Genomic DNA, 27,329 nt, shown 5'->3' on the forward strand with positions numbered 1-27,329 from the left:
TAGAAATAAATAACATTCTTAGGAGGGGTGATTGATATAGATTACAATGGGGAAATTAAAGTGCTGCACCACAATGGAGATTGGAAGATATGTCTCGAGTGAAGGAAATCTCTTCAAGCATCCCTTGCTTATAGCAAATCCTGTGATTAAGATTAATAGAAAACTACAACAGCCTAAACCTGGCAAGATGATGTACACCTGTGAGGAATGAAGGTGTGAGTCTCTTAGCCAGGCAAAGAACCAAGGATACCTGTGGTGCTTTTTGAGTTTGGAGCAAAACCAAAATGCATAGGAGATGAATTTGGTTATAACAATCAGATACGGCCACATGAACAGTTATAGAAGTGAGAATTATAGTTGATATGAGTGTTTTTCTAAGAATATGATGATTCAGATCTTTGTGTTTTCTTTCAATTTATTCATTATATTATATAACAAGAGATAACTAAGGAACTATCCTGATGGGGGAGCATTTTGGGGTTAGGGAGAATCTGGTACAGGATAAACCTCCAGAAATACACAAGGATAAACCAAAATAACACTCCTAGGAATAGGAGAGGGCGTACCTGAACTCACAATCTACTGTAATCAGATTAGTGACTACAGTAATTGTCACCAGAGACACTCTATCCAGAAACTGAAGAAAACAGTTACAAGACACACCTAAGCACTGAGTTGAGCTTTGGGGATCTTCCTGAAGAAAGAGAGGATGGATTGTAATAGTCCAGGGATGTCATGGTGGGGGAACTCATAGAGAGATCTGAGCTAATGGGAGCTAGTGGACTCTGGATCAACTGATAGGGAACCTCCACGGCATGAACCTAGGCCCTCTGCATCTGCGTAACAGTTGTGTAGACTGGTTTCTATATAAGGCTCCTAGCAGTGAGATAAGTCATGTCCCTGATGTTTAGCTGACTTTTGGAAGCATGGTCCCCATGGAGGATTACCTAGCCCAAACTTGATGCAAGTGGAGGAGCTAGGTCCTGCCTCATCCTGATGGACCATGTTTTATTCCAGCCTGTGGGTTCTGCCCCTTTCTAAAGGGAGAAAGGGGTTGAGTGGGAGGGAATCAAGTAGATGGAAAACTGGGGAAGAATAGGAGAAGAGGAGGGAAGGGAAAACTGTGTTTGGTATGTGAAATAAGTGGAAAAAATGCTATTTGAATAAAATAAGAGAATATCCACGGTTGTCAAATTTCAGTTTGAGATATTACATAAATGTCAGTCAAGGGGCATTGCCACCTTATCTAAATTTATATTTTCAGTTGTACATGGAACAGTTATATTATGTTATGTATAATTATGACTCACTTCAAGATAATGCATATGTGATATTATGTGATGTCATATTATATTTAGGCACTATTATGACTTGGATGTTGTTTTAATTTGTAAATTATTCATGATATAAAGATTTATAATTATGTTTAAATTTGATAGGAGGTGGATTTGTGGTGGCTAATCTTGTTCGTCAATTTGACTAAATATAGAATTTACTTAAATTCAAAAGTGGAAGTTCCCACAAAGTGAAAATTTTGTTTAATTTGAAGAAGGAAGATCTATTTCTGATCCATATCATGAAGTAAGAAGTAACACACTTTTATCTGAGCCACAAATTCTTCTGCCAGACTCTATTCTGACATGAAAGACGAAAACTTATGCTCTGTGCCTAACATTGACAGAGAGTCAATTCCTTTAATGTCATTAGGACCTACTTCTTCATGATTCAGCATTTTTGAAGACAGGGGATTCAAATAGCCTTCTGATATAGTAAGCACTGCATTCTTGGACTATCCTTCCACAAGCAGCCTCTGTTGGATGGCATGGACTGAGACTCATCTATCTTTCTTATAAATCTCCTTTTTCTCTATTTTAATTTTATTCATTTTTATTGAGCTCTACACTTTTCTCTACTCCCTCCCTGCCTCTCCCCTCCCATTCAATCCTCCCCCATTTCCCCATTTCCCAATTTACTCAGGAGATCTTGTCCTTTTTCTACTTCCCATGAAAATTAGATATGTATGTCTCTCTTAGTGTCCTGATTGTTGTCTAGGTTATCTGGGATTGTGACTTGTTGGCTGGTTTTCTTTGCTTTATGTTTAGAAACTACTTATGAGTAAGTACATGTGATAATTGTCTTTATTGGTCTGGATTACCTAACTCAAAATAATGTTTACTAGCTCCATTCATTTGCCCGCAAAATTACAAGATGACATTATTTTTTTCTGCTGTGTAGTACAACATTGTGTAAATGTATCATATTTTCCTTATCCATTCTTCAGTCGAAGGGTGTTTAGGTTGTTTTCAAATTCTGGCTGTGACAAACAAGGCTGCTATTAACATAGTTTAACATATATCCTTGTGGCATGATTGAACATCTTTTGGATATATACCCAAAAGTGGTATTACTGGGTCTTGAGGAAGGTTGTTTCCTAATTTTCTAAGAAATTGCCACACTGACATCCAAAGGGGATGTACCAGCTTGTGCTCACATCAGCAATGCAGGAGTGTTCCCTTTACCCCACAACCTCTCCAGCCTAATTTATCATAAAGTCTATATTTTATGTTATTCTAGAGTAGCTTTGCTAATAATATAGGGGGATTTGCAAGCAGAAACTAATTACAGAAAGAGTGATGAAGAACTAGACAATGAAGAGGAAGAAACTGTCTGTCAAAGTACATGATACACTTGAATGAAAATATCATTTTGAATCCTATTAGTTTGTGAAATGAGCATGTGCTAATTACATATCCATTAACTATTTTAAATAATCATAAAAACAAGCATACAGCAGAAACTGTTAAATGGCAAAATTATACTATTATTATAGAATAAAATACTTTCTAAAAATTAACTATTTTCAAATAAAGACAGACCTTCACAATATCAAAATCATTGTTCATATTTATCACCAATATTTGGTCATAACTATATAAAATTAGGTCAAAATTACTAAGAGGCACCCTATAAAGGACAAGGTTAAATAACTGTTCATTTTTATTTTTTGTTTTCACGGGGACAAAGTCTAGTTGGAAGAGAGCTTAAACAGTGCCTAGTTGGTTACTCAATGATGCTCCAAAGTACAAGGGGTCAATTCTATGGTGACATTATAAAACCTCTGTACTACCTGATCACACTTGTGCCAGTGGGAAGGCTAACCATGGATCTGGTCATGGGCTCAGTGCTCATTCTGACATGTCTGCTTCTGTTCTCATACTGGAAACGGAGTTGTAAGAGAGGGAAGCTACCTCCTGGACCTACTCCTCTGCCAATTATTGGCAACATCCACCAGATAGATGTAAAAAATGTTCACCAAGCCTTTACCAATGTAAGTATACTTTATGCTTGTCTGGCACTTCAAAAGAGAGATATAAGTGATGCTGCTTTCAAAGAAACTCTAGTACTAGAGAAAATATTTTTTAAATGGATGTAGAGTGAAAAACAGTAAAGTTGTTTTTGTCTTTTCTGAGACCTGCCTGTAGTACTGCAGTTGGAATTAGTAATAAACAAGTTTTCAAATACTGCTTTCATAAACATTTTCTATTATTTTGATTAATGGCGAAGACTGAGGATGATAGAGATATTTTGTGATCTAACAAGAAAAAGCATGGGATAAAACTGGACTCTCTGAACATGGCGAACATTGAGAGCTGATGAGAAGCCAAGGACAATGGCACGGTGTATTGATCCTACGCAATGTGCTGGCTTTGTGGGAGCCTAGCCAGTTTAGATGTTCACCTTCCTATGGGAAGGACCTAGGACTTACCACAGGGCAGGGAACCCTGACTGCTCTTTGGACTGGAGAGGGAGGGGGAGAGGAGTGGGGGAGGGGAGAAAGGTGGGAGGAGGGAGAGAACGGTGGGAGGAGGGGGAGGGAAATGGGAGGCTGGGAGGAAATGGAAACTTGTTTTTTTTTTTCTTTTCTCAAAAAAAAAGAAATTCTAATTTTCAAAAAAAAAGATCAAAGTGCAGAACTAATTTCAGGTATGTGCTAATCAAATTACAACTAATAAAATATATGTGCAGTTGCGGCACATAACTTTAATTCCAGGATGGAAGACAAAGGCAGACAGACCTCTGTGAGTGCAAAGCCACCCTGCGCTACAGTATACTGGTGCCGTCCAAAAAAGAAACAAAGCCATGTGGTAGTGGCTCACACCTTTAAATCAAGTACCAGGGAGGTAGAGAAAGGAAGTGATATGGTTGGGCAGAGAGAGAACTCAAGGCGGGAGGAGACAAGAGCTTAGATTTCTCTGAGCAGGCCTTCTGAGGATACAGTCTGAGCATTCAGTCTGAGGATTCAGTCTGGAGATGCAGTTTGAGGTTCAAAAGACAGGATCACACCTTTGAATCTGAGAATTCTGCAGAGGTAAAAGTCCCCCTAGTGGCTGGCTGAACTGCTTCTCTGATCTCTCAGCTTTCACCCCCTAATATCTGACTCTAGGTGTTTAATATTAAGGCCAATTGGAATTAGCATTACAATGAATATTATTTAAATGAGTCATAAATGTAGAGATACATTGTTCTTGGATTATTCATTCATGCCTTACTCTGTAGAATTAATTGGATCCTGATTAAAAGTAAAGCAATGGTTAGGAGATCACACAGGAAAAGGAAAGCGTAAACAGTGTGGCTTAGCTTATACTGTGGTTTCCCGATCTCCTTTGATTCCATACAAAGCCTATGCCTAGGACCAAAAATATTTGATGATGAGAATATTTTTTCTACAGTTCTGTATATTGTGGTGCAGCTTCTGTGACGCTTACTCTGTACTTTTGTAACAATAGATGAGGACTGAATTTGAACTCTTGTGCTGACCCAAGAGTTTAGATGTTTACCCTTCTTCACAGGTTTTGTAATTTTCAACAGAAAGTATTTCACAACTGGGTCCACAGAAATCATGTGACTATTGATGTAGTTAGCGTGAGTGTGATCTGCATTATCCAAACAATGGAAAAGAATAGTGTGGATTTGAAGGCTCTACTCCTTTGCATTAGAACCCAGGAGATGAGTGTGGAATTTTTACTTCAGGTACTTTGTGAACCATGACAAAGGAACTTGTTGAGTATCATAGTAAGGTGATTCCTTCTCTTTAGACTATAAGTGTCTTGGGATATTGCTGGAACCCAGAAGGTCATCTATATGTAACAATCATATTGAAAGGTATATACAAACTTCAAACTTAGTTTTTCTGCATAAATATTTATAACACAGTTCTATTACCAGTATGAAGAGATCAACTACAGTGACAATTTTAGAATATTGGTGTTTTCTATTATCATTTCAGTTCTCTAAAATCTATGGCCCTGTGTTCACTCTGTATTTTGGCATGAAACCTACAGTGGTGTTACATGGCTATGAGGCAATAAAAGAAGCTCTCATAGGTCATGGGGAGGAGTTTAGTGGAAGAGGAAGTGCCCCAATTTTTCAGATGATTTCTAAAGACCTTGGTAAGTATGCATGTGCTTCTGTGTATACTGGGTAGTATACATAGTGAGGTGGAGGGTGGAAAGCAGAAGTCATGTTCCTCTTCAGGAATAAGTTTTGGAATTCATACTGAGATCAGTCTGTTCCTTTATCTGTCTCTCAGACATACTCCCTAGTCTTCTATTCCAATTTCTTTAGGCATTGGTTTTAGCAATGGAAATGCATGGAAAGAAACAAGACACTTCTCACTCTTAACCTTGAGAAAACTGGGCGTGGGGAAAAGGAGTATTGAAAACCAAATTCAAGAAGAAGCACAGTTCCTTGTGGAGGAACTGAAGAAAACCAATGGTAAGTGAAGGTTTATAATCTGACATTTATATCTTGTTCTATGTATATCTGCATCAGTCAATATTTCCCATCCTATTCAAAGCATTGTTTTCTAAAGAGATGTCATAAATATGGGACTCATGTTAATTTTCTACAGCAGTATGGAGCCATATATTCCTCTGATCAAAAACACTGTTTTCGGGCAGCAGCCCGGAACAGGGAACTCAGACTTTCCACATCCCTCCTACCCTTCCTGGTCATCCTGCAGGGGCTATACTGCCCGATACCTCCTCTCTCTTCCTATCCCACCCAGCTTGCATCCAGAACCCTCCCTCCCCCATCTTCCTTCCTCCCCTCTTTGGCCACATAACATCTCCCAGCTCCGAATCGGGAGGGCAACCGGGAGGGTGGTAGTTCCTTTGTCTCAATAGCCTGCCTGCAGCAGGCAAGGTAGGCCCTTTGTTTACGAGATACCCAAGCAGCACGGAGATCTGATCTGGGCACCAGGAGGGCCATCATTGGGGTGAGTGAGTTTCTGACCCTTGGCAGCAGCCCGGAACAGGAGAGCCATCACTGGGGAGTGACATCATTGGGAAGGTACATCAGTGGGCAAGGAGACCTGATCCTGTAAAAGAAGATCCATAGGGGACCATTCGGAGGAAGAGATGGGCAGGTGCCAATGCAAGAATTCACCCAACAATCTGAAAAACAACACGAAAACACCAAAACCCAGCGACCTCACAACAGGAGGACATGAACACCTTAATCAAAAAGAAGTCGACAAAATATCTTTCTTTATGTCAAGAACAATGGCAATGGGTTTTTGATCCTACTGCACGTACTGGCTTTGGAGGAGCCTAGGCAGTTTGGATGCTCACCTTAATAGACCTGGATGGAGGTGGGCAGTCCTTGGACTTTCCACAGGTCAGGGAACCCTGATTGCTCTTCGAGCTGATGAGGGAGGAGGACTTGATCGGGGGAGGGGGAGGGAAATTGGAGGCGCTGGAAGGGAGGAGGCAGAAATCCTTAACAAATAAATGAATTTAAAAAAAGAAGAAGTAGAAAAAATTGACTTTATGAAAGTGATAGAGGCCCTTAAACAGCATGTAAAGAACACCCTTATAGAAATGGATGAGAAGTATAACAGAAAGTTTGAAGAATTGAATAAATCAGTGAAAGATACCCTAGGAAAACAAGGAAAAACAATCAAGCAGATAATGGAAACAGTTCAAGACTTGAAAACCGAAATGGAGAGAAGGAAGAAAACACAAACAGAGGGCCGTCTGGACATGGAAAATCTAGGTAAATGAATAGAGACTACAGAAACAAACATAACCAACCAAATACAAGAGATAGAAAAGTCTCAGATTCTGAAGATACCATAGAGAAAATAAACGCACTGATCAAAAAAAAACAGCAAATCCAACAAACTCTTATCACAAAACAAGCTGGCTGACAGCAAACATCAAATTAAACGGAGAGAAACTCAAAGCCATTCCACTAAAATCAGGATCATGACAAGGCTGTCCACTCTCTCCATACCTCTTCAATATAGTGCTTGAAGTTCAAGAAATAGCAGTAAGACAGCATAAGGGGATCAAGGGGATTCGAATTGGAAAGGAAGAAGTTAAACTATCGTTATTTGCAGATGATATGAGAGTGTACATAAGCAACCCCAAAAACTCCACCAAAGAACTCTTACAGCTGATAAACACCTTTAGTAATGTGGCAGGATACAAGACCAAGTCCAAAAAATCTGTTGCTCTCCTTTACACAAAGGATATGGAAGCAGAAAGGAAAATCAAAGAAGCATCACTTTTCACCATAGCCACAAACAGCATATCTTGGGGGTAACTCTAACCAAGGAAGTGAAAGACCTATTTGACAAGAACTTTAAGGCATTGAAGAAAGAATTTGAAGAGGATATCGGAAAATGGAAGGATCTCCCTTGCTCTTGGATTGGGAGGATTAACATAGTAAAAATGGCAATTCTACCAAAGGCAATTTATAGATTCAATGCAATCCCCATCAAGGTCCCATCAAAATTCTTCACAAATCTTGAGAGGATAATAATCAACTTTATATGGAAAAACAAAAAACCCAGGATAGCCAAAACAATCTTATACAATAAAGGAACTTCTGGAGGCATTACCATCCCTGACATCACACTCTATTACAGAGCTACAGTAATGAAAACAGCGTGGTATTGGCATAAAAACAGAGAAGTCGACCAATGGAATCGTATAGAAGACCCGGATTTTAACCCACAAACCTATGAACACCTCATTTTCGATAAAGGAGCTAAAAGTATACAATGGAAGAAAGAAAGCATCTTCAACAAATGGTGCTGGCACATCTGGATGTCAACCTGTAGAAGAATGAAAATAGACCCATATCTATCACCATGCACAAAACTCAAGTCCAAATGGATCAAAGACCTCAACAACAATCTGAACACACTGAACCTGATAGAAGAGAAAGTGGGAAGTACACTACAACAGATGGGCACAGGAGACCGCTTCCTATGTATAACACCAGCAGCCCAGACATTAAGGGCAACATTGAATAAATGGGACCTACTAAAACTGAGAAGCTTCTGTAAAGCAAAGGACACTGTCACTAAGACAACAAGGCAACCCACTGACTGGGAGAAGATCTTCACCAACCCCACAACAGACAAAGACCTGATCTCCAAAATATATAGAGAACTCAGGAAACTAGACTTTAAAGTGCTAATTAACCCAATTAAAAAATGGGGCACTGAGCTGAACAGAGAATTCTCAACAGAAGAAGTTCAAATGCTCAAAAGACACTTAAGGTCATGCTCAACCTCCTTAGCGATCAGGGAAATGCAAATCAAAACAACTTTGAGATATCATCTTACACCTGTCAGAATTGCTAAAATCAAAAACACCAATGATAGTCTTTGCTGGAGAGGTTGTGTTGGAAGGGGTACCCTTATCCATTCCTGGTGGGAATGCAAACTTGTCCAACCACTTTGGAAATTAGTGTTTCGGTTTCTCAGGAAATTCGGGATCAACCTACCCCTGGGCCCAGCAATACCACTCTTGGGAATATACCCAAGAGATGCCCTATCATATGACAAGAGCATTTGTTCAACTATGTTCATAGCAGCATTATTTGTAATAACCAGAACCTGGAAACAACCTAGATGCCCTTCAATGGAAGAATGGATGAAGAAAGTGTGGAATATGTACACATTAGAGTACTACTCAGCGGTAAAAAACAATGACTTTTCGAATTTTGCATGCAAATGGATGGAAATAGAAAACACTATCCTGAGTGAGGTGTCCCAGACCCAAAAAGATGAACATGGGATGTACTCACTCATAATTGGTTTCTAGCCATAAATAAACGACATTGAGTCTATAATTTGTGATCCTAAAGAAGCTAAATAAGAAAGTGAACCCAAAGAAAAACATATAGTTATCCTCCTGGATATGAGAAGTAGACAAGATTGCCGAGCAAAAATTGGGATCTTGGGGGAGGGGTGGGATAGGGGTAAGGGGAGATGGGGAGAGAAATGTGAGAAGGGGAGGATGGGGGAAACTTGGGGAATTGGGATGGTTGGGATAAAGGAAGGATAGTTATGGGAGCAGGGAAGCATATATCTTAATTAAGGGATCCAGCTTAGGGTAGGCAAGAGACCTGAACCTAGAGGTGCTCCCAGGTGCCCAGGGGGATGTCTCCAGTTAGTGTCTTGGGCAGCTGAGAATAAGGAACCTGAAATGGCCCTATCCTATAACCACACTGATGAATATCTTGCATAACACCATAGAACCTTCATCGGGTGATGGATGGAAATACAGACAGAGACCCACTTGGAGCACTAGAATAAGCTCCCATGATGGGGGAGTGTCATATATCAATCTGTTGATTTCATTGGTTAATCAATAAAGAAACTGCTTGGCCCTCATATGTTAAAACATAGGTGGGTGGAGAAAACAGAACAGAATGCTGGGAGAAAGAAGATGAGTCAGTGAGTCGCCATGATTCTCCCACTCCAGACAGACGCAGGTTAAGATCATTCCTGGTAAGCCAGCTCATGGGCTACACAGATTATAAGAAATGGGCTAGTCCAGGTGTGAGAGTTAGCCGAGAAAAGGCTAGATATAATGGGCCAAGCGGTGTTTAAAAGAATACAGTTTCCGTGTAATTATTTCGGGTAAAGCTAGCCATGTGGGCGGCCTGGTGCCGGGGCACAGCCGCTGCTCCTACTACTACACTCCCAAGGTCCCAATGAGGAGCAGAAGGAGGGAGAACATGAGCAAGGAAGTCAGGACTGTGAGGGGTGCACCCACCCACTGAGACAGAGGGACTGATCTATTGGGAGCTCACCAAGGCCAGCTGGACTGTGACTGAAAAAGCAGGGGATAAAACCGGACTCTCTGAACAATGAGGACTGATGGGAAGCCAAAGACAATGGCACTGGGGTTTGATCCTACTTCATGTTCTGGCTTTGCCTAGAACATGTTTAGATGCTCACCTTCCTAGACCTAGATGGAGGGGGGAGGACCTTGGACATTCTACAGTGAAGGGAACCCTGACTGCTCTTCGGACTGGAGAGGGAGGGGAAAAGGAGAGGGGGGAGGGGGAGTGGTGTGGGAGGAAGGGGAGGGAAATGGGAGGTTGGGAGGAGGCGGAAATTTTTTTTTTATTTCTATAAAAAAAAGAAAAGAAATATACAAAAAAAAAAGAACCTCATTCTGCAGAGATCCAGTAATTTCTCTAGAGCAGACATTCTGAGTTTGCAAGCATTTCATACTGCCCTGTGAAGCACAAATTCTAGCTGTTCTTAATAAAAAAAATCTGGAGTCAGATGTGAGGGAGTAAAAGCTGAGAGATCAACGAAGCAGTGCAGCAGGACTAGCACGACCTTTCACCTCTACTGATGCTCAGACCAAAAGGGCGTCCTCAAACTGTACCCTCTTACTGACGCTACAGACAGCATCGTCTGATTGACTGCTTTAGACTGCATCTCCATACTGCACTGAACTCTCGTCTCGTCTCCTCCTGCCTTATATTCCTCTTTCTGCGCAGTCATATCCTTCCTGTCTCTACCTCCCCAGTGCTAGGATTAAAGGTGTGGAACTCCCAGATCCTGGGATTAAAGGTATGAGTCACCACCACCTGGCCTCTATTGGCTTAACTCTGAGCTCTGATCTTCAGGGAAGCTTTATTTGTTAAAACACAAACAAAATATCACTACATCCGTGTGTGACACAGCTGCCATATTGTCTCTGACCTCAGGTGCCTAGCAACGGTGCCATCCTCGATGACATTGTTTTTCCTGCTAAATTGAGAGAGGGGGGAGTAAGTTAAAAATAACAAAGTGTTATTTGAACCTGCCAATCTCGTGTCAGGCCTTTGTCTTAGCTTTTCTCTTACTTAGGAGACTCTCGTGTTTTCAAGACCATGCCTTGCTTTTCATTATCTAGAACTTTGCTGCCATTTTATAGGAATCAATATCATAGATTTAATGATTGAGTATATGTTTTGGTGGGTGAGCCCATGTGTAATTGGGTGCACTCTCCAATGTCTGAGTTTGTACAAGCTGGAAGCCAACTTCGGGTATTTTCCTGTATTTCATTTACTTTTTGAGGCCAGGTCTCTCATGAACCTGAAGTTTTTTCTTTTGAAAAGACTGGCTGAACTCCAGGCCCCCAATATTTTTCTATCTTCACTCCCCCGGCACTGGGATTATAAATGTTTACTACCATACGTGGCTTTTACATGTGTGCTGGGGATTTGAACTCAGGGCCTCATGTTGGAGCAGCAAGTAGATACTTGATGAGTTGTTCTGTACATGGGTTGATTACCTCTCTTTCCACATTGGAAGGTTTGTGCTGATAGAATGAAACTTGTTATATTCACTGCAGAATTCTGTAAAGGGAACAAATAATAAAATAATGTTTATTATTAATAAACATTAATAATACATTAAAAAAATATTGTTTTCCTTTGCTTATCATCTCACCACAATACAATTTCCAATAACAATAGTTACTAAGAAAACATAAGAATCTTAGAAAAGATTGTATTAGCTTTCTTTTCTTCACTTTTCCTTTCTTTCTTGAACAGCAATGGTCTAGACTGCTTCTCTTAAGTGTCCAAGGGTCCTTCTTGTATTTTGTTTGTAGTTTTTGGCAACTGTGTCATGATGTAATAATTTCATTTCTCATATGAGGGTAGTAGAATTTTTTTGATTAGGGAATCTCAGCTATTTGCACGGTATCAAAATGATATTGTTATTTCTTCTTGCATAACATTTAGTGGTTTGATTTATGACCTTAATAAAACATGTTTGAACACTCATATTCAAAATAAATGTACACTTGTAAATAACTAAACTTAGTAGTTTTACTTAAAAACTTGGCATTGTTGGCTCTCTAGCATTTCCCTGTGTGTCTTCAGTCTTCATGTCATTTTCCCCTTTAAGTGTTTGCGTTAGAAAAGTGATGGTTGTTTCTTTGCCAACACTGTGGATGCTACTCGCCTGTTGCTTGTAAAGGAAGAATCTTCTTATGTCTGTGCAGTCCTAAATGAATTTGTTTTAGATTTTTGTTCCAAATATAATAAAAGACTGGCTATTAAATTTTTAAATTTGAATGGCATGCACACATACAATAACAATCTCAAAATCTTACCTTCCATATGCTTTGCTTAAGCATATTGATTAGAGTACTGTATTATGTTGAGGCAGCTGCGGGCCTCTTCCCACAGCCTGGCTCCCAGCTGCCTGGCTAGCTTATGCCCCAAAATAATAACACACAAATTGTATTCTTTTAAACACTGCCTGGCCCATTAGCTCTAGCTACTTACTGGCTAATTCTTACATCTTGATTACCCATTTCTATTAATGTGTGTAGCACCCCAAGGTGTGCTTACCAGGAAGATTCTAGCCTACGTCCATCCTGGGTCAGAGCTTCATCGTGTCTGCCCCAGAGCGGAGAGTAAATGGCATCTCAGCTCACTTCCTCTTCCTCCAATCATTCTGTTCTGTTTACTCCACCCACCTCAAGGCTGGCCTATCAAATGGGCCAAGGCAGTTTCTTTATTAGCCAATGACCTTCCTCCATCAGTATTATGTTAATTGTAAGGTAAAATATCAGTAAGTTCAAGGAATTTCTTATGCTCACTAGTCCAACTTCGTTAAATCATTTGCCCTTATTTGAGTATACATAAATTAGGATCAACTTCAATACAAACAATTTTGGTTTCTTGGTCACAGCAAATTCACCACTGAAAGGAATAAAAAAGGAAATAATTATTTTCTACTATCTTTTTATTCTTTTCTGTGTTGTCCTAAAAATAATTTACCCAAGTGAGTCATATTACCCATAGCATGTTGAGTCCTCCCTCATCATCAGAAATGAAGGAAGAGCATGAAAAGATTATGAACTCAGTTTAGGTTGTTGGAGCATTTACTCTTCCGAGTTTTCTTCTTTTGTGCCAACTTGTGGTTTGTGTCAACTTGGCTAAAACTAATCAATATAGAATCTGATTACTCATTTTCTATACTTGTGAAATCAATTACATGATCTATGTACTATATACATTTTAATCATTTCTGTGATATACTATCTTGATATTTACTCTAAAGTAGCAATGAAAATATCCACAACTGTAAGTTTTGCTCAAATGTATTGAATGCAAAGTTTGGCCATGATTAATATAATTTTCTTTCCAGAAAATAGCAGTGTTGAAACTCCACTGTATTCTGGGATGAGACCATGGAAACAAGTTTCTAAACAAAAATCATTAACTTTGTTTTAAGTCACACTGATTTTTTTTCTCCTCCATTTTCCTCCATTATTTCCACTTACCATTCAGATTTGCTTTATCATACGTTCATACAGGTATTAACATGAAATAATTATTTCGTAAACAGCAAAATTCACTGTTTTAATCACGAATATGTGAAAAGAAGAGTCTTCAATAGTTTTCTCATGTTTCTGCTTTACCTGGAAATGATTTTGCAAATATAGGCTCTTGTATAATTTAGTTATGTAAACAGATCATGTCATAATTAAAGGAATTTTTTAATTTTTTATTGAGAAAAAAAAGGTTCTGCCTCAACCGAACCTCCCATTTCCCTCCCCCTCTTCGTGCCCCTCTCCCCCTCCCCCAACTCCTCTCCCCCTCCTTCTCCAGTCCAAAGAGCAGAGTTCCCTGCCCTGTGGAAAGTCCAAGGACCTCCAACCTCTGTCCAGGTCTAGGAAAGTGAACTTCCAAACTGGCTAGGCTCCCACAAAGCCAGAACATGAAGTAGGATCAAAACCCCATGCCATTGTCTTTGGCTTCTCATCAGCCCTCATTGTTCGCCATGTTCAGAGAGTCCGGTTTTATCCCATGCTTTTTGAGTCACAGTCCAGCTGGCCTTGGTGAGCTCCCAATAGATCGGCCCCACTTGTCTCAGTGGGTGGGTGCACCCCTCGTGGTCCTGACTTCCTTGCTCATGTTCTCCCTCCTTCTGCTCCTCATTGGGACCTTGGGAGCTCAGTCCGGTGCTCCAGTGTTACACTTTTCTCCATAGATCGCTGATTTTCCCTGTTTTTCAATTTTTTTCCTCCTAATTCTTTGATGTTTCTACATGATTCAATATATTCCACATTACTGGCACAATAGATTATTATTTTTGTTTTGCTTTGGGTTTTTGTTTGTTTGTTTATTGAAATAGGATTTCTCTGTGTAGAGCTGAATGGCCTGGAAGTAGATCTGTAGACAAGGCTTACCTGGAACTCAGATTCACCCATGATTCATAGAATTGTCCTCCCCAGTTTTCCAGGATAGGGCACTACTGACTCAGATGGGAGCATTGTTGAGATTGGCCCATAGGCTTCTCACCCCTGCACACACAAGCACGGACAAACTGCCAATCCAGACAGATTCCAGGGACTCTTTTCCCTATCAATGATGAGCGACAAGGGCTTATATCTTTATTTGAGAAAGGAGATGTTGAGTAGTCACTGGTACCTATTCTCAGAAAACATTTCACAGAAGCAAAAAGATTAAAATTTAGTGGTAAAAATGTTTTCATGTAAGCAAGAACGAATACTTACAGTAAATTATGTCAGTCCTTACTGCAGGACTTATCCTCCAGAAAAACAAAACAACAACAAAAAATTACAATGAAAGAAACATTCACCTGAATGTTAAAACAACTGGTATGCCAAAGTACCCATCAATGCCAATCCCACTGTGACAAACTCTTTTATTACAATAACTTGCCTCATTTGATTGCCAAGGATGAGGGATAAGACTAGAATCAAAAGAGTTAGAATCAACATGGATGGCATTTCATAGGCCTCCAGTAGTTCCACCTAAATATTTTGTTTGTGACCTTGGAGCACAGACTCATTTTGATGTCAAGAATCACTACTATATTTTCAATGGATCTTATGGGACAAATAAGCTGCAGGACTTATTGATAGATTCAAAACTTATTTTTTCTGACCTGAGTATGAGAATCTTGAAACAGATCTGCATGTCATGCCAAAGGAACAAACAATAGGTGATTCTTATAATGTCTGTGGGTACCAAAGTTTTCACATATATCATAAATTCTGGACATTCATTATCAAAATCCCTAGTGAGAATGGTGACCGCATTTGAAGTAGTAAAAGAAAAGTGAAGAAGAAAAGGATTTGATATATCATAAAGGAGATGTGTGATGCAGACCTTTAAGTGATACAAATCTTCCCCAGATGGATGGAAATAGACTCTAAAAATATATCTCAAATGGATTTGCCAAAGTGACTTGTGTTCAAATAGTATCAATAATAAAATTTTGAAGCATGTGGAAAAATTATTTTCTCATGATAAAAGAAAAGATATTGTTGAACTTATTTAAGTGGTATGTTCAAAAATTGTTAGTATACCAAAGAACAAATGGTGTTATCTGCCAAAATTGAGATGAAGACATTGATGTTAATGACATATAAATGGATGGATGCAACTTAGCTTAAAAATTTACTGCTGGAAAACGTTTTCTATATTCAGCCAGCAGTGCACCATGTACATACAAGAGCTGAAATGGTTTAATATCATGCTACAATTCACATGAAAATGCTATTATTGTGAATGGTCTGTGATTAAGCCCAATAAGATAGCTAGAGAGTCCTTGCATATCACTGAGTAATGGAAGTTTGCTCAATTGATAAATGTTTTAGAACACTATTATTGGACTCATCATACCTCATTTATATAGCTACCAAAATAAATAATTAATATTGGTCATTGGTCCATCTTTGGACTGTGCATAGTCTGTTAATATAATTGGTTAATTTTTAGGATGTAGTGCCATTTATTGTAAGATCCTTCAATTGGTAGGTTTTTCTGTTACAAACCTTGTAGAATACAAACAAACACTTTCTAGTGACCTTACCTATTAGGATACAGAATGCTCTAAAAGTGTCATCAGTATCCTTTCAAATGGGCAACGGGTAATTCCTGCAATTCAGATGATCAAATGACAGTGTGACATCCTCACGAGAAGTAAAAATGATCTGCTTATTTTAATAAAAAAATTTTAGTCAGGGAGTTATGACTTTTCAGTTGGCATACGGCCACCCCAAAGTAGGCTTGTAACTGTGTTCATTGCTTGTAACTGTGTTCATTGCACATTGGATGATCCAGGGAAATTATAAACCAACAGGCATTTTACATGTGTTCTGTGGTTGCTTTGTCCTGAGAGTAAAGCTTTGACGTGTGGTTAAACATAAACTCTGATACTACTACTTAAGGGAATCCAGAAAAAGGAGCATTTACTCTCTAGCAGAAGTGAGTAGAGTTTTTACATTTTAATCTCATAATAGAATTTCAATATGTTTAGAGATACTGTATGTTGTATATGGTTTGCTTTCCCGTTACTCCATAGAATAACTTACAATTTAATGCCTTTTATATTTATATATAATAGCCTGTACTTCAGGTTTGGGTTAAGATCCTGTCAAAATAATCGTTACTGAGTACTATGTACTACACGATGCCCAATTGTCTTTTTAAAAGAAAAACCAATTTCAGAATTAAATAGTAAATAAAAATATTTTTTCAGATAATAGCACATGTTTGAGGTTAAACCAGCCAGTAAAATAGACGTGATCTATTCTTATTTAACTAGTGAGTTTAAAGATTAACTGAGATATAAGGTCAATATGACTCTGTATTATTCACAAGGTAAATATATAAGTTAAGTATATTCAAAATTATAATACCATTTAAAATGCTTAAATTACTTTCAGTAGTTAACAAAAGCGACATTTCTTCTTCATGTATTTTAGTAACATTTGGCATTTGTTTCTAACTCTTCAGGCTCACCATATGATCCCTCCTTCATCTTGACCTGTGCTCCCTGCAATGTCATTTGCGCCATTATTTTCCAAAATCGTTTGGAATATAATGATCAAGGTTTTGTTAATTTGGTGGAAAAACTGAATGCGAACTCTAAGATTCTGAGCTCTCTCTGGTTACAGGTAAAGCCAATATTCTTTCCTTATGAGTACATACTTATGTTTATTCCTTACAGCTCAAAATCAATTTGGATCATGAAGGAGGGAGGTGACCAGCTGACAGGGCTAATGTATTATGGAAATAATTCTTGGAAGGGAGGACTCAACCCATAAGTGTACAAAGAGCAAAAACTTAGAGGCAGTTGCCAACTGACTCAAGCCTGCTTGTTTCTTATCCATGAATCTTCCTGTTGATTATTACAGAATTATTAAAATACTTCATCTGTTTTTAATAGAATTGATTAGTCATTCACTGTTTCAGGGAGAGCAGAACTCCTTATTATGCCCGGGATAATCACACAGAGACTGTATTCATTTAAACATTGCCTAGCCCATTAATTCTGGCCTCTTATTGGCTAACTCTCACATCATGATTTAACCCATTTCTAATGATCTGTATGTCACCATGAGGTCGTGGCTTACTGGGAAAGATTCAGTATGTCTGATTCTGGCAGCTCCATGGCGGCTCTCTCCCTTTGATATTATTCTCCCAGAATTCAGTTCTGTCTTCTCCACCCACATAAGTTTTGCCCCATCAAAAGGCCAAGGCGGTTTCTTTATTCAAACAATGAAAGCTACACATAGCAGAAGGACCTCCTACACCTATTCACGGGACATTTTACTAATCAAATACTGTATCTACTTTTCATCAAGCACATTCTGAGCATATTATTGAGGAGCTTTATTTCAGTATAGAAGAATTTTCTCTCAAAGGAGGAAGAATACTAATGGCAAAGAAAGCTGACAGTAAACACTGAGTACTCCTGTCATTCAATGGGTCAGTTGGGATTCTAGTTTATAGATTGTCAGTAAAAATGGAAAGATGTATGTTTTCATGCTATGTGGACCATAAATATCCTCACTGAACTGTTATAGTCTGAACTAAAATTTCTTGCTCTATGCATACAAAATGATTGTTTGATCAAAGAGAAATCCCTAAGGCCTATGTGGTGCAATTGATTTTACTACACACCCATTTCTTTGAGCCAAACCCAACACTAAAGAATCATTGCATTTCAGAAGATGATTGATAGATAGTGAACCTGGGGCACTAGAATTTTCTCTAAATGTCACCCCAAAAATTTTAACATCTATTGTCACATTGAAAGTGTGTGAGTATTTAAATCACATGTATTTCAAACTGTAGGAAAGAATTTATTTGAGTTTTCAATGAGTTTACATTATCAAAATTTATACCAAAAGATAGGTGAATATGAAAATTTTACTAAGATCATTAACTATTATTCTTCCTCAAATCTATCTATTAGAATAAAGAATGTAAATAATGCATTTTGATACATTATTATGATGAATATGAATCATTCCTCTATCTAGCAATTCAATTCTTTCATGTGACATATTACTAATATATCTTACTTAGGTCAATACAGTGTCTATTTTTTGTAAATTCTTGCATTTCCTTGCAGCTTTGCAATATGTTCCCTGTTCTGATTGATTATTGTCCAGGAACCCATAATACATATTATAAAAACTTGACTTCTATTCAGAGTTACCTTTCAGCAAAAATAAAAGAACATGAGGAATCCTTGGATGTTACCAACCCTCGGGACTTTATTGATTATTTCCTAATTAAAGGAAGGCAGGTAAAGTGTTAATATTCCTTTATTCAATTATTAAATTGGTAAAGTATTTTATACTTCATTGAAGTGATGTTTAAAACCATGGCAGTATCATTTGAAAAACAATTTGGTATTTTTTATGTGTGTGTAAGCCTGAGAAAATGGTTAAAATTGTTAATAAGAGCATATTGACCCCGTTCTTTTAATTAAAACAAAAAAAAACTCAAAAAAGTGTAGCATAGTAGAAAGACAACACAAAAGGCAAACAAAAGAAAACAAATTTCAATATAGTCATAAATCATAAACTTTTCTGTCTACTTTGAGCACCAATATCATCAATGACTGTTTCTTGATCACTTGCATATGGTATAGATTAAAAGAGATCAGTACACATTTTTACTGATCGACGCCACATATGACTTCTAAAGGATGAATGATGTGTCCCATGGGAAAGAGTAGGTGGATGAAAGAGTAAAGCTTTGAGTATAATTTCTCATGAGTTAATAAATTAATACCAGTGCGGTTAGAGATTGGGTTTGCTGTCAGGATTAACTGTTAGCAATGTGTGATTTCAGAAAGAGTTTCTCCCCAATTTATTTTGCATACTTGTTTAAAAAAGAAACTATTGATAAATATTCTGGTGTGATGGGATTCAGTTGTGCTACTACTATATTGGTTTGTATATTTTATTAGTGGTTCAGTGTCCGAAGTCTTTGTTATTGAATTATTTTATCAGCATTTAAAATCCAGAATTGTGAGTCTCTGAAATTTGCTACATGTTTCTGACAGACTGCTTTACCATTCTGAATGCTTTAAATTTCCACATGAATTTAAGATATGTTGTCAATATTTGTAAAGAGGCCAGTAGAAATTCACACAGAAACTGCATTTAAATTGTCAATCATTTAAGGGGGCTGAGCAATTTAAAAAACAGAGATAATATTAACATATGTTGCCAGTCTCCAATTTGAAGCACTGATGATCTTCTAGTTTCAAAATGTTGTGTCACTCTACCAAACACACCAAGCCATTAACAATTTCTCTCCAAACTCCATGTCATCATTAGTAACTGTGAGTGTAATATTTCTCTTTATGGACTTTCCTGTATCTCTCTGGCAGAGTATACTGATATCTAAAACACTTCTCAGTAGAGGGTGTTTACTTTCTCTCTTTCTGCACGTGCATAATGTGTTGGATGCTCCTCCAATTTCAGCTTGTTTCTGTACTATGGTCACCTGTTACTGCAACCTTCATTTACAAGCGTGAGAACAACACACTCATTCGTCATTCTTTGTCTTTGCATTATTTCCACCTCTGACTCTTCTGAGTCAGAAACATGTATGCATGTGTTTCTTGATGGCAGGTTTTCTGTTTCTTTGTGCATATCTCCAGCACAGAGTTTCTGATTCAAATTCATTTCATATTTACCTTTGTGGAGAACACACAAAATTTTCAACTAACAGTTTATGATTCACAGCTTCCAGAATCTTTGTTTTACTTTTAAGTTTTCTTTCATGTGTAAATGATTTTTGCCTTTTTTCTTGCCTACATATTATCCTGTGTATATCTGGATATCAAAGTATTTTGCATCTTGATGTGTGTGCCAACACCACACTGCATTCATTGCTGTAGGCTTCCATTTTGAGGGTTCAGATCTTTCTCCATAGTTTCATTTGAATCTGTGGACTTGTTTTCCTTATTTGATTTTAGTACAGATAGAAGTGACTCATTAGATTACTTTGAGGAATAATAGCTCCATTTTAAAGCTATTCCAAATTTCGGGATTTGGGCATGAATTGATTTTCCACTTATTATTTTCAACTTCTTTTCTTTTTTTTTAAGAAAAACACATTTTTATTGAGAAAAGGAGAAAAAAAAGTTTCCACCTCCTCCCAGCCTCCCATTTCCCTCCCCCTCCTCCCACCCTTCTCTCCCTCCTCCCACCCTTCTCCCCCTCCCCCCACTCCTTTCCCCCTCCCTCTCCAGTCCAAAGAGAAGTCAGGGTTCCCTGCCCTGTGGTAAGTCCTAGGTCCTCCCCCCTCTGTCCATATCTAGGAAGGTTAACATCCAAACTGGCTAGGCTCCCACAAAGCCAGCACATTGCGTAGGATCAAAACCCAGTGCCATTGTCCTTGGCTTCTCATCAGCCCTCATTGTTCGCCATGTTCAGAGAGTCCGGTTTTATCCCATGCTTTTTCAGTCACAGTCCAGCTGGCCTTGGTGAGCTCCCAATAGATCAGCTCCACTGTCTCAGTGGGTGGGTGCACCCCTCGTGGTCCCGACTTCTTTGCTCATGTCCTCTCTCCTTCTGCTCCTCATTGGGACCTTGGGAGCTCAGTCCAGTGCTCCAGTGTGGGTCTCTGTCTCTATCTCCATCCATCACCAGATGAAGGTTCTATGGTGATATGCAAGATATTCGTCAGCATTGTTATAGGCTAGATCCGGAAATGGTTCTAAGTGTGTCAATCTTTCATGCATGTAATTATGCAATATTAAATCATTTCCAACAATTTAAATGTGATTATTTCTTTGATTTAGTTATAGTTCACTAATTTCTGTTGTACAGGTCATACCTAAGTTTAATTTTTTACTTCAAATTGCACTCATAGAATTCATTGGATTTGGTAAATTTTTCTTTATCTATTTATTTTTCTATTAATTTCATATACCAACTACAGTTCCCCTCCCTTGCATCCTTCTGTTCCACCCACCTCCCACTAACCCACACCATCCACTCCTCAGAAAGGGTACAGCCTCCCACGGGGATTCAACAAGGCCTGCCACATTCAGTTGAGGCAAGACTAAGCATCTCCCCCACAGCATCAAGTTTAAAAAAGACATTCTACCATTTGGAGTCGGCTTCAGAAAGCCAGCTCATGCATTAGGGATAGATCCTGGTTCCACTGCCAAGGGTCCCACAAAAAAAAAAAGGCTACAAAATTGTCACCCACATAAGAGAGCCTAGTTCTGTCCCATGCAAGCTCCTCAATTGTTTGTCTAGAGTTCTTGAGTTTCCACAATTAGGGGCTTCTGTAGGTTTCCTCATGATGATCCTGACCCCATTTGTCAATATAAACCTTCCTCCCTCTTTTTGACTGAACTCCTATAGCTCATCATGGTACTTAGGACTTATATGGATCCATGCCCCCAGAGAGTGGGAGCCACTTTGTAAACAGGAAATGTATATTTGTTTTATGGCTGCACATACCCTAATAATCACACTGACACTATATTAATTATAACAGAGTTTGGTCTATCAACTCAGGATTCTTTTTTTTTTTTCAGTTTTTTCAATACAGGGTTTCTCTGTAGTTTTTGGAGCCTGTCCTGGAACTCACTCTTGTAGACCAGGCTGGCCTAAAACTCACAGAGATCTGCCTGCTTCTTCCTCCCATGTTCCGAAATTAAAGGCCTGTGTCACCACTGCCCGGCTTGCTGAGGATTCTTGTTAACTAACTTTTATGCCTTAAATTAACCTATTTATATTACTCTGTGTATCACCATGAGGCTATGACCTACCAATAAAGTTGTGGCATCCTTTCCTTCAGCAGCTACATGGTTTCCCCCTGACTCTGCCTTCTCTCTCTCTCTCTCTCTCTCTCTCTCTCTCTATATATATATATATATATATATATATAGCTCTTCAACTCTGGCTATATTCTGCCATGCCATGGGCCAAAGCAGCTTTATACATTACCCAATAAAACAAACTCATATACAGAAGGATATCCCACATCACTACTATGTGGGTATTAGGATAAATATTTTTAGCACAGTTAAGAAATTTACTGGTTTGTCAAAGTGCATGTAGGGTGTTGTTCTCTTAGAATTATTTCCTCACTAGAGTAGGAAGCTAGGATTCTGCTAGCATGCATGTGTTCCTTTTGTTGAGCAACCCTTTCACTCTATAAGTGGTTTTTACTAAATAGATATGAGCCAAAATTGCACCGCTGTATATCTAAATGCATTTGAGCATATATAAACATAATTATTAGTTTTTAAGTATAATTCTTTATAGTTAATTTTAAGTTAATTTGGACATAAGCAATGTCAATTTATGGTTAGAAATTCACATGAAGCTGTATTATAAAGGGAAATAGATGAGCTTCTTTGTCTGGGAGTTGAAGTAAAGGGAATGTGAATTATTTTAATAGTGTTAGCTATACAATATTAATACACTGGAGATCATCTAGTAATTATGAAAATGTTTTCAATTTGATAATAATAAAATAATGATGATTTATTTCTGAACTTGCCTCAGCATCTCAAGATGTAACATTGTTGACAATCCTGTAGCACAGCATCTTTACGGCTTAGTCAAAGCATTATTCAGCCTTTTGATTTATTCCGTACAGGCCATAATATCTCATTGAACATATATCTTTTACCCTTTTTAATTCATAGATCATGTTGTTATTTGACTTCTTAATAAACTGGAGCTAAGTCATCTGACTGGGAACCTTCATCTCTTTTAAACACTTTGAACTCAGAAATGAGTATACAGCTATACTTAGTCCATAAAAATCTTTGAGAATATTTAAAAAGGATGTTCTTAAGAGAGCTTTGGAAAGGTAACAAAGTGTCCCCAATTCTCTCACTTATTCTAATTCATATTATGTTTCTTTATTTAAGGGAAAAACTAGTTACGAGTGCCTTAAATCAAATGTCTACTGAACTCAGGTATAAAGACTTGTAACCTTCATGTTGTTGTCATACAGTAGACATGAAGCATTAGAGTCAAGTACCTGCCAATGTTCTTACCATGTGTAGCATACAGGCTTTCCTTTTACTAATGAGTCTTCTTATGTCCATATAAAATGAAACATAAATTCTTCAAACACATGTGTTTTAATTTGAGAAAATAGACAACAAACAAAATCAGCTTCTTTTCATATTTTCTACAGTCTTAAAGTTTAACATTGTACACACACCACACAATCACACACACACACACACACACACACACAGGTATATGATCTTAGAAGTGCAATTTTGACCAACAGGAAATATAAGTAGGAATAATGAAGTTTAGATATCTATACCACAGTCTCCGGAATGCCATTTATTTCAGCTACTGCTGTACTTTCTAGATTCTGTGATATCAACAATCTAGAATTGTACAATATTGTATATTCAATTGTAGCCTAGCTGTGGCAGGGGAGAATTTGTTAAATAACAGTATCAAATCATCTTTAGGAGAATCACAATCAGCAATCAATATATACACGTGAAAACCTGATAGCCACGTTGAATGATCTGTTTGTTGGTGGAACAGATACTTTAAAGACAACAATGAGATTTGCTCTCCTGCTCCTGCTGAAGTACCCACATGTCACAGGTGAGATTGTATGTGGTAAATCATAGCCTTCTGGAAGATGCTGGCAAGATACTGTCAGTACCCTGTGTGGTGTTATTCAAAAATTTCAGTGTTTAACTTGCAGTTCCACTGGCTGCAAAGGGGAGCACAACTGAGAAAAATGAAGAAACCACAGCTGAAGAAATCTCCATCAAAGATTGTCCTTTGTTTGTGCTTCCTGGCAGGCAGTCTGTTCTAGGCTCCTAAGGCATATATGGAGCTGTGGCTGGATATTGACTTCTTTGCCAATTTCAGGCTTTTAGAAAAGATGAATTTTATGTGGTAAAAACAATAGAACTTGCTTCACAAATGTTAATAAGTAATCCTAGTATTTTATGCTTTTTTCCTCTGAAATTTTACATTCTGTGAAGAAATCAAGACTGGACATTTTGAAATATATTTTCAAGGATGTTGAAATTAAATCAGTATTTGGAAGTTTTACCAGAGTCTATAAAAGTTCTGCTGAACAATAACCTTTTCAAACATAACAAAACTTTTTCTGTCTGGTAGTGCAGGCAACACCTTTAGTTTATTGTAAATGACAAAAGGGAAAAGTACAAACTAAAGTGAAAAGACATGAAGTAATCAAAATAAGTATCAAAAATGAAACCTAACTCTAATATTTGTTATAGGAAATGATATTTATGTATCTGCAATTCTTTCTACAATGAGTATGCATATTACTGAGTATGATAATCTAAGATCTATTATCGAAAAGCGAAAGGATGCATGTGTACATGTGTGCTGACATGTGTGTGATATGTGTTTGTATTAATAGATATGCAATTTTAACTAGAATGTGTTTCCATACCAATAACTCAATATAAAAACAGTTGTTGTTAAAACACAAATATATTTCCAAGTAGTGTTTGGTGTTGAACCTGCCCACTGATGATTAATGAGATAACTGGAGGAAAACTCTGCAAAAAAAAAAAAGACTCAAACATACCCTGCTACTTTTCTCCTATTTCAACATTTGTCATTGCTCCTAACCAGCTAAAGTCCAGGAAGAGATTGACCGTGTGATTGGCAGACAACGCAGCCCCTGCTTGCAGGACAGGAAGCAAATGCCCTACACAGATGCCGTGATTCATGAGGTTCAGAGATTCATTGATATCGCCCCCAACAGCCTACCCCATGAAGTGACCTGCGATGTTAAATTCAGGAACTACCTCATCCCCAAGGTAAGTTTATTTCTTCTGTACTGAACTTCTGTGCTAGTGATGCTCCCAGGTCACAGTGTGGTTCTGGTCCTCTGAGTCAAACTGTTTTTTGGGTTCCTTATGCTGCTTCATAACCAGGAAGGAAGTCCTACAACAGGCAAGGAACAGTAGTGATGATTCTACTTTTGCTTTGCCTTTCACATTTTGCTTGGATGAAGATTGGGGTTTTACATTTCCACATGTTTTTTCCAATTTTCTTTCCAAAAACATTTTGTGATTTTTATCACTAAGAAAAAATTAATGAAAACTTTGAAGAAGGTTATATCCTGCATTATTCAAGCAATAGAAAAAATATATTATCCTATACCTGTGCTTTGTTTTTTCTCCATAATGATTTGTTTTCACTGATGTAGTTTGGAAATTTTTTCTTTGAGTTTCAATGAATAATGAATATTCTGGATATTGAATTTTTAGATAAGGTTGTAAAAATGGGTTTAATCCTTATATTGATCTTTCTTTACCTAAACTCATCTTTTATACTAGTTGAAAAAAATGTTTTATCTGAAAATGTATGTAAAATTTAAATTATACTTAATTTTTCCACATAATATTTTATGTATACTTTTATTTTTAATCCTTTTGTATTCACTATTGCTTATGTTATTATTGAAGTCATTAATGAATTTCAGATAGCATGAAACAAAACTGGGTTTTAATTTCTAACCTCACTGAAATACAATGTTTTAAAAATTTTATCAGTACACATAGAATGTGTGAGCAATTGGAGACTTGAAGGGAGTAGGGAAACACAAAATGTAAATTATGCTTTCAATTCATGATTCATTTAGAGCACAGATGAAGTTGACAAAATATGTGATAAAGTTGAGTGAGTGAAAGTTACAACTGATCTAAGGGAACACACATTTCATTTCTGATCAATATAACTGCAATATCCACATGTCAAACCAATGTCTTTGGATAATTTGGGAAGGGTTTTTATGTAATTAAGTTGTGGCAAAAGGATCTTACTGAGATATAAATTGTGGTTTTTAGTACCGAAGTCTAGCATCATATAACAACATTTAATTTACGACCCTATATATAACTAAATAGTAAATGGACTAAAATAATGGGACAGGAATGACTTATTACCAAAACAAGTGGATGAAAGACTTTAAGATAAAACCAGACACACGAAAACTGATACAAGAGGAAATACGTATTAGCCTTGAACATACTGGTATAAGAGACAATTTTCTAAACAGGACACTGATAGCTCAGGCACTAAGATTAACGATTAATAAATGGGACCTCATGAAACTGAAAAACTTCTCTAAAGCAAAGAACACCCTCAGTAGGAGAAAACACAAGCTGACAGCATGAAAAAAGATTTTCACCTATTCCACATCTAACAGATAGCCAAAATCCAAAATATATAAAGAATTCAAAAAGTTATAAATAAGAAATAAAAAAATCTACTTAACTATAGGATACATATGTAAGCATAGGATTCTCAATAGAGAAATCACAAGTGAATGAGCAAACCTTAAATTTTCAAGATCCTTGGCCATCAGGGAAATGTAAACCAAAAGTATTTCGAGATTTCATCTTATACCTGTTAGAATGTCAGATCAATAGCACAAGTAACAACACATGTTGACAAGAATGTGTAGCAATCTGGATGCTCCTACATTGCTAGTGGGAGTACAAACTGTTAAATACACTACAAAAATTAATATGCATGATGCTGTGAATATTATTAATCAGTCTACCTCAGAAACCAAATTTTCCACTTGATGGGCAAACTCTGAAAAAGATGATCCAACCTACCAAAACCACACTTGCACAACTATGATCATAGCAGTTTTGCTTATAAGATCCATGAAGAGGAAAAACTATAGATTGCCCCTAATTTAAGACCCCATAGAAAAATTGTGGTCTATTT

General features: G+C 37.6%; 1 protein-coding gene across 4 annotated transcripts in view; it reads left to right on the plus strand.

The window, feature by feature from the left end:
* Positions 1-3,160: 3,160 nt before the first annotated feature.
* Positions 3,161-27,329, plus strand: part of LOC142850441 (cytochrome P450 2C26-like) — a 32,587-nt gene continuing 8,418 nt past the window's right edge. Inside the window, exons 1-7 of one of the 4 annotated variants that reach the window (XM_075973996.1) lie at positions 3,161-3,328; positions 5,288-5,450; positions 5,626-5,776; positions 17,120-17,249; positions 18,713-18,889; positions 24,062-24,203; positions 25,218-25,405. In XM_075973996.1, the coding sequence (XP_075830111.1) occupies positions 3,161-3,328; positions 5,288-5,450; positions 5,626-5,776; positions 17,120-17,249; positions 18,713-18,889; positions 24,062-24,203; positions 25,218-25,405 (1,119 nt within the window). Of the gene's footprint in view, positions 3,329-5,287; positions 5,451-5,625; positions 5,777-17,088; positions 17,250-18,712; positions 18,890-24,061; positions 24,204-25,217; positions 25,406-27,329 lie in introns of all 4 variants that reach the window. The other 3 variants (XM_075973995.1, XM_075973998.1, XM_075973997.1) reach the window with 3 other exon arrangements.

This window comes from Microtus pennsylvanicus, chromosome 5 (assembly GCF_037038515.1).
Source record: "Microtus pennsylvanicus isolate mMicPen1 chromosome 5, mMicPen1.hap1, whole genome shotgun sequence".
NCBI lineage: Eukaryota > Metazoa > Chordata > Mammalia > Rodentia > Cricetidae > Microtus > Microtus pennsylvanicus.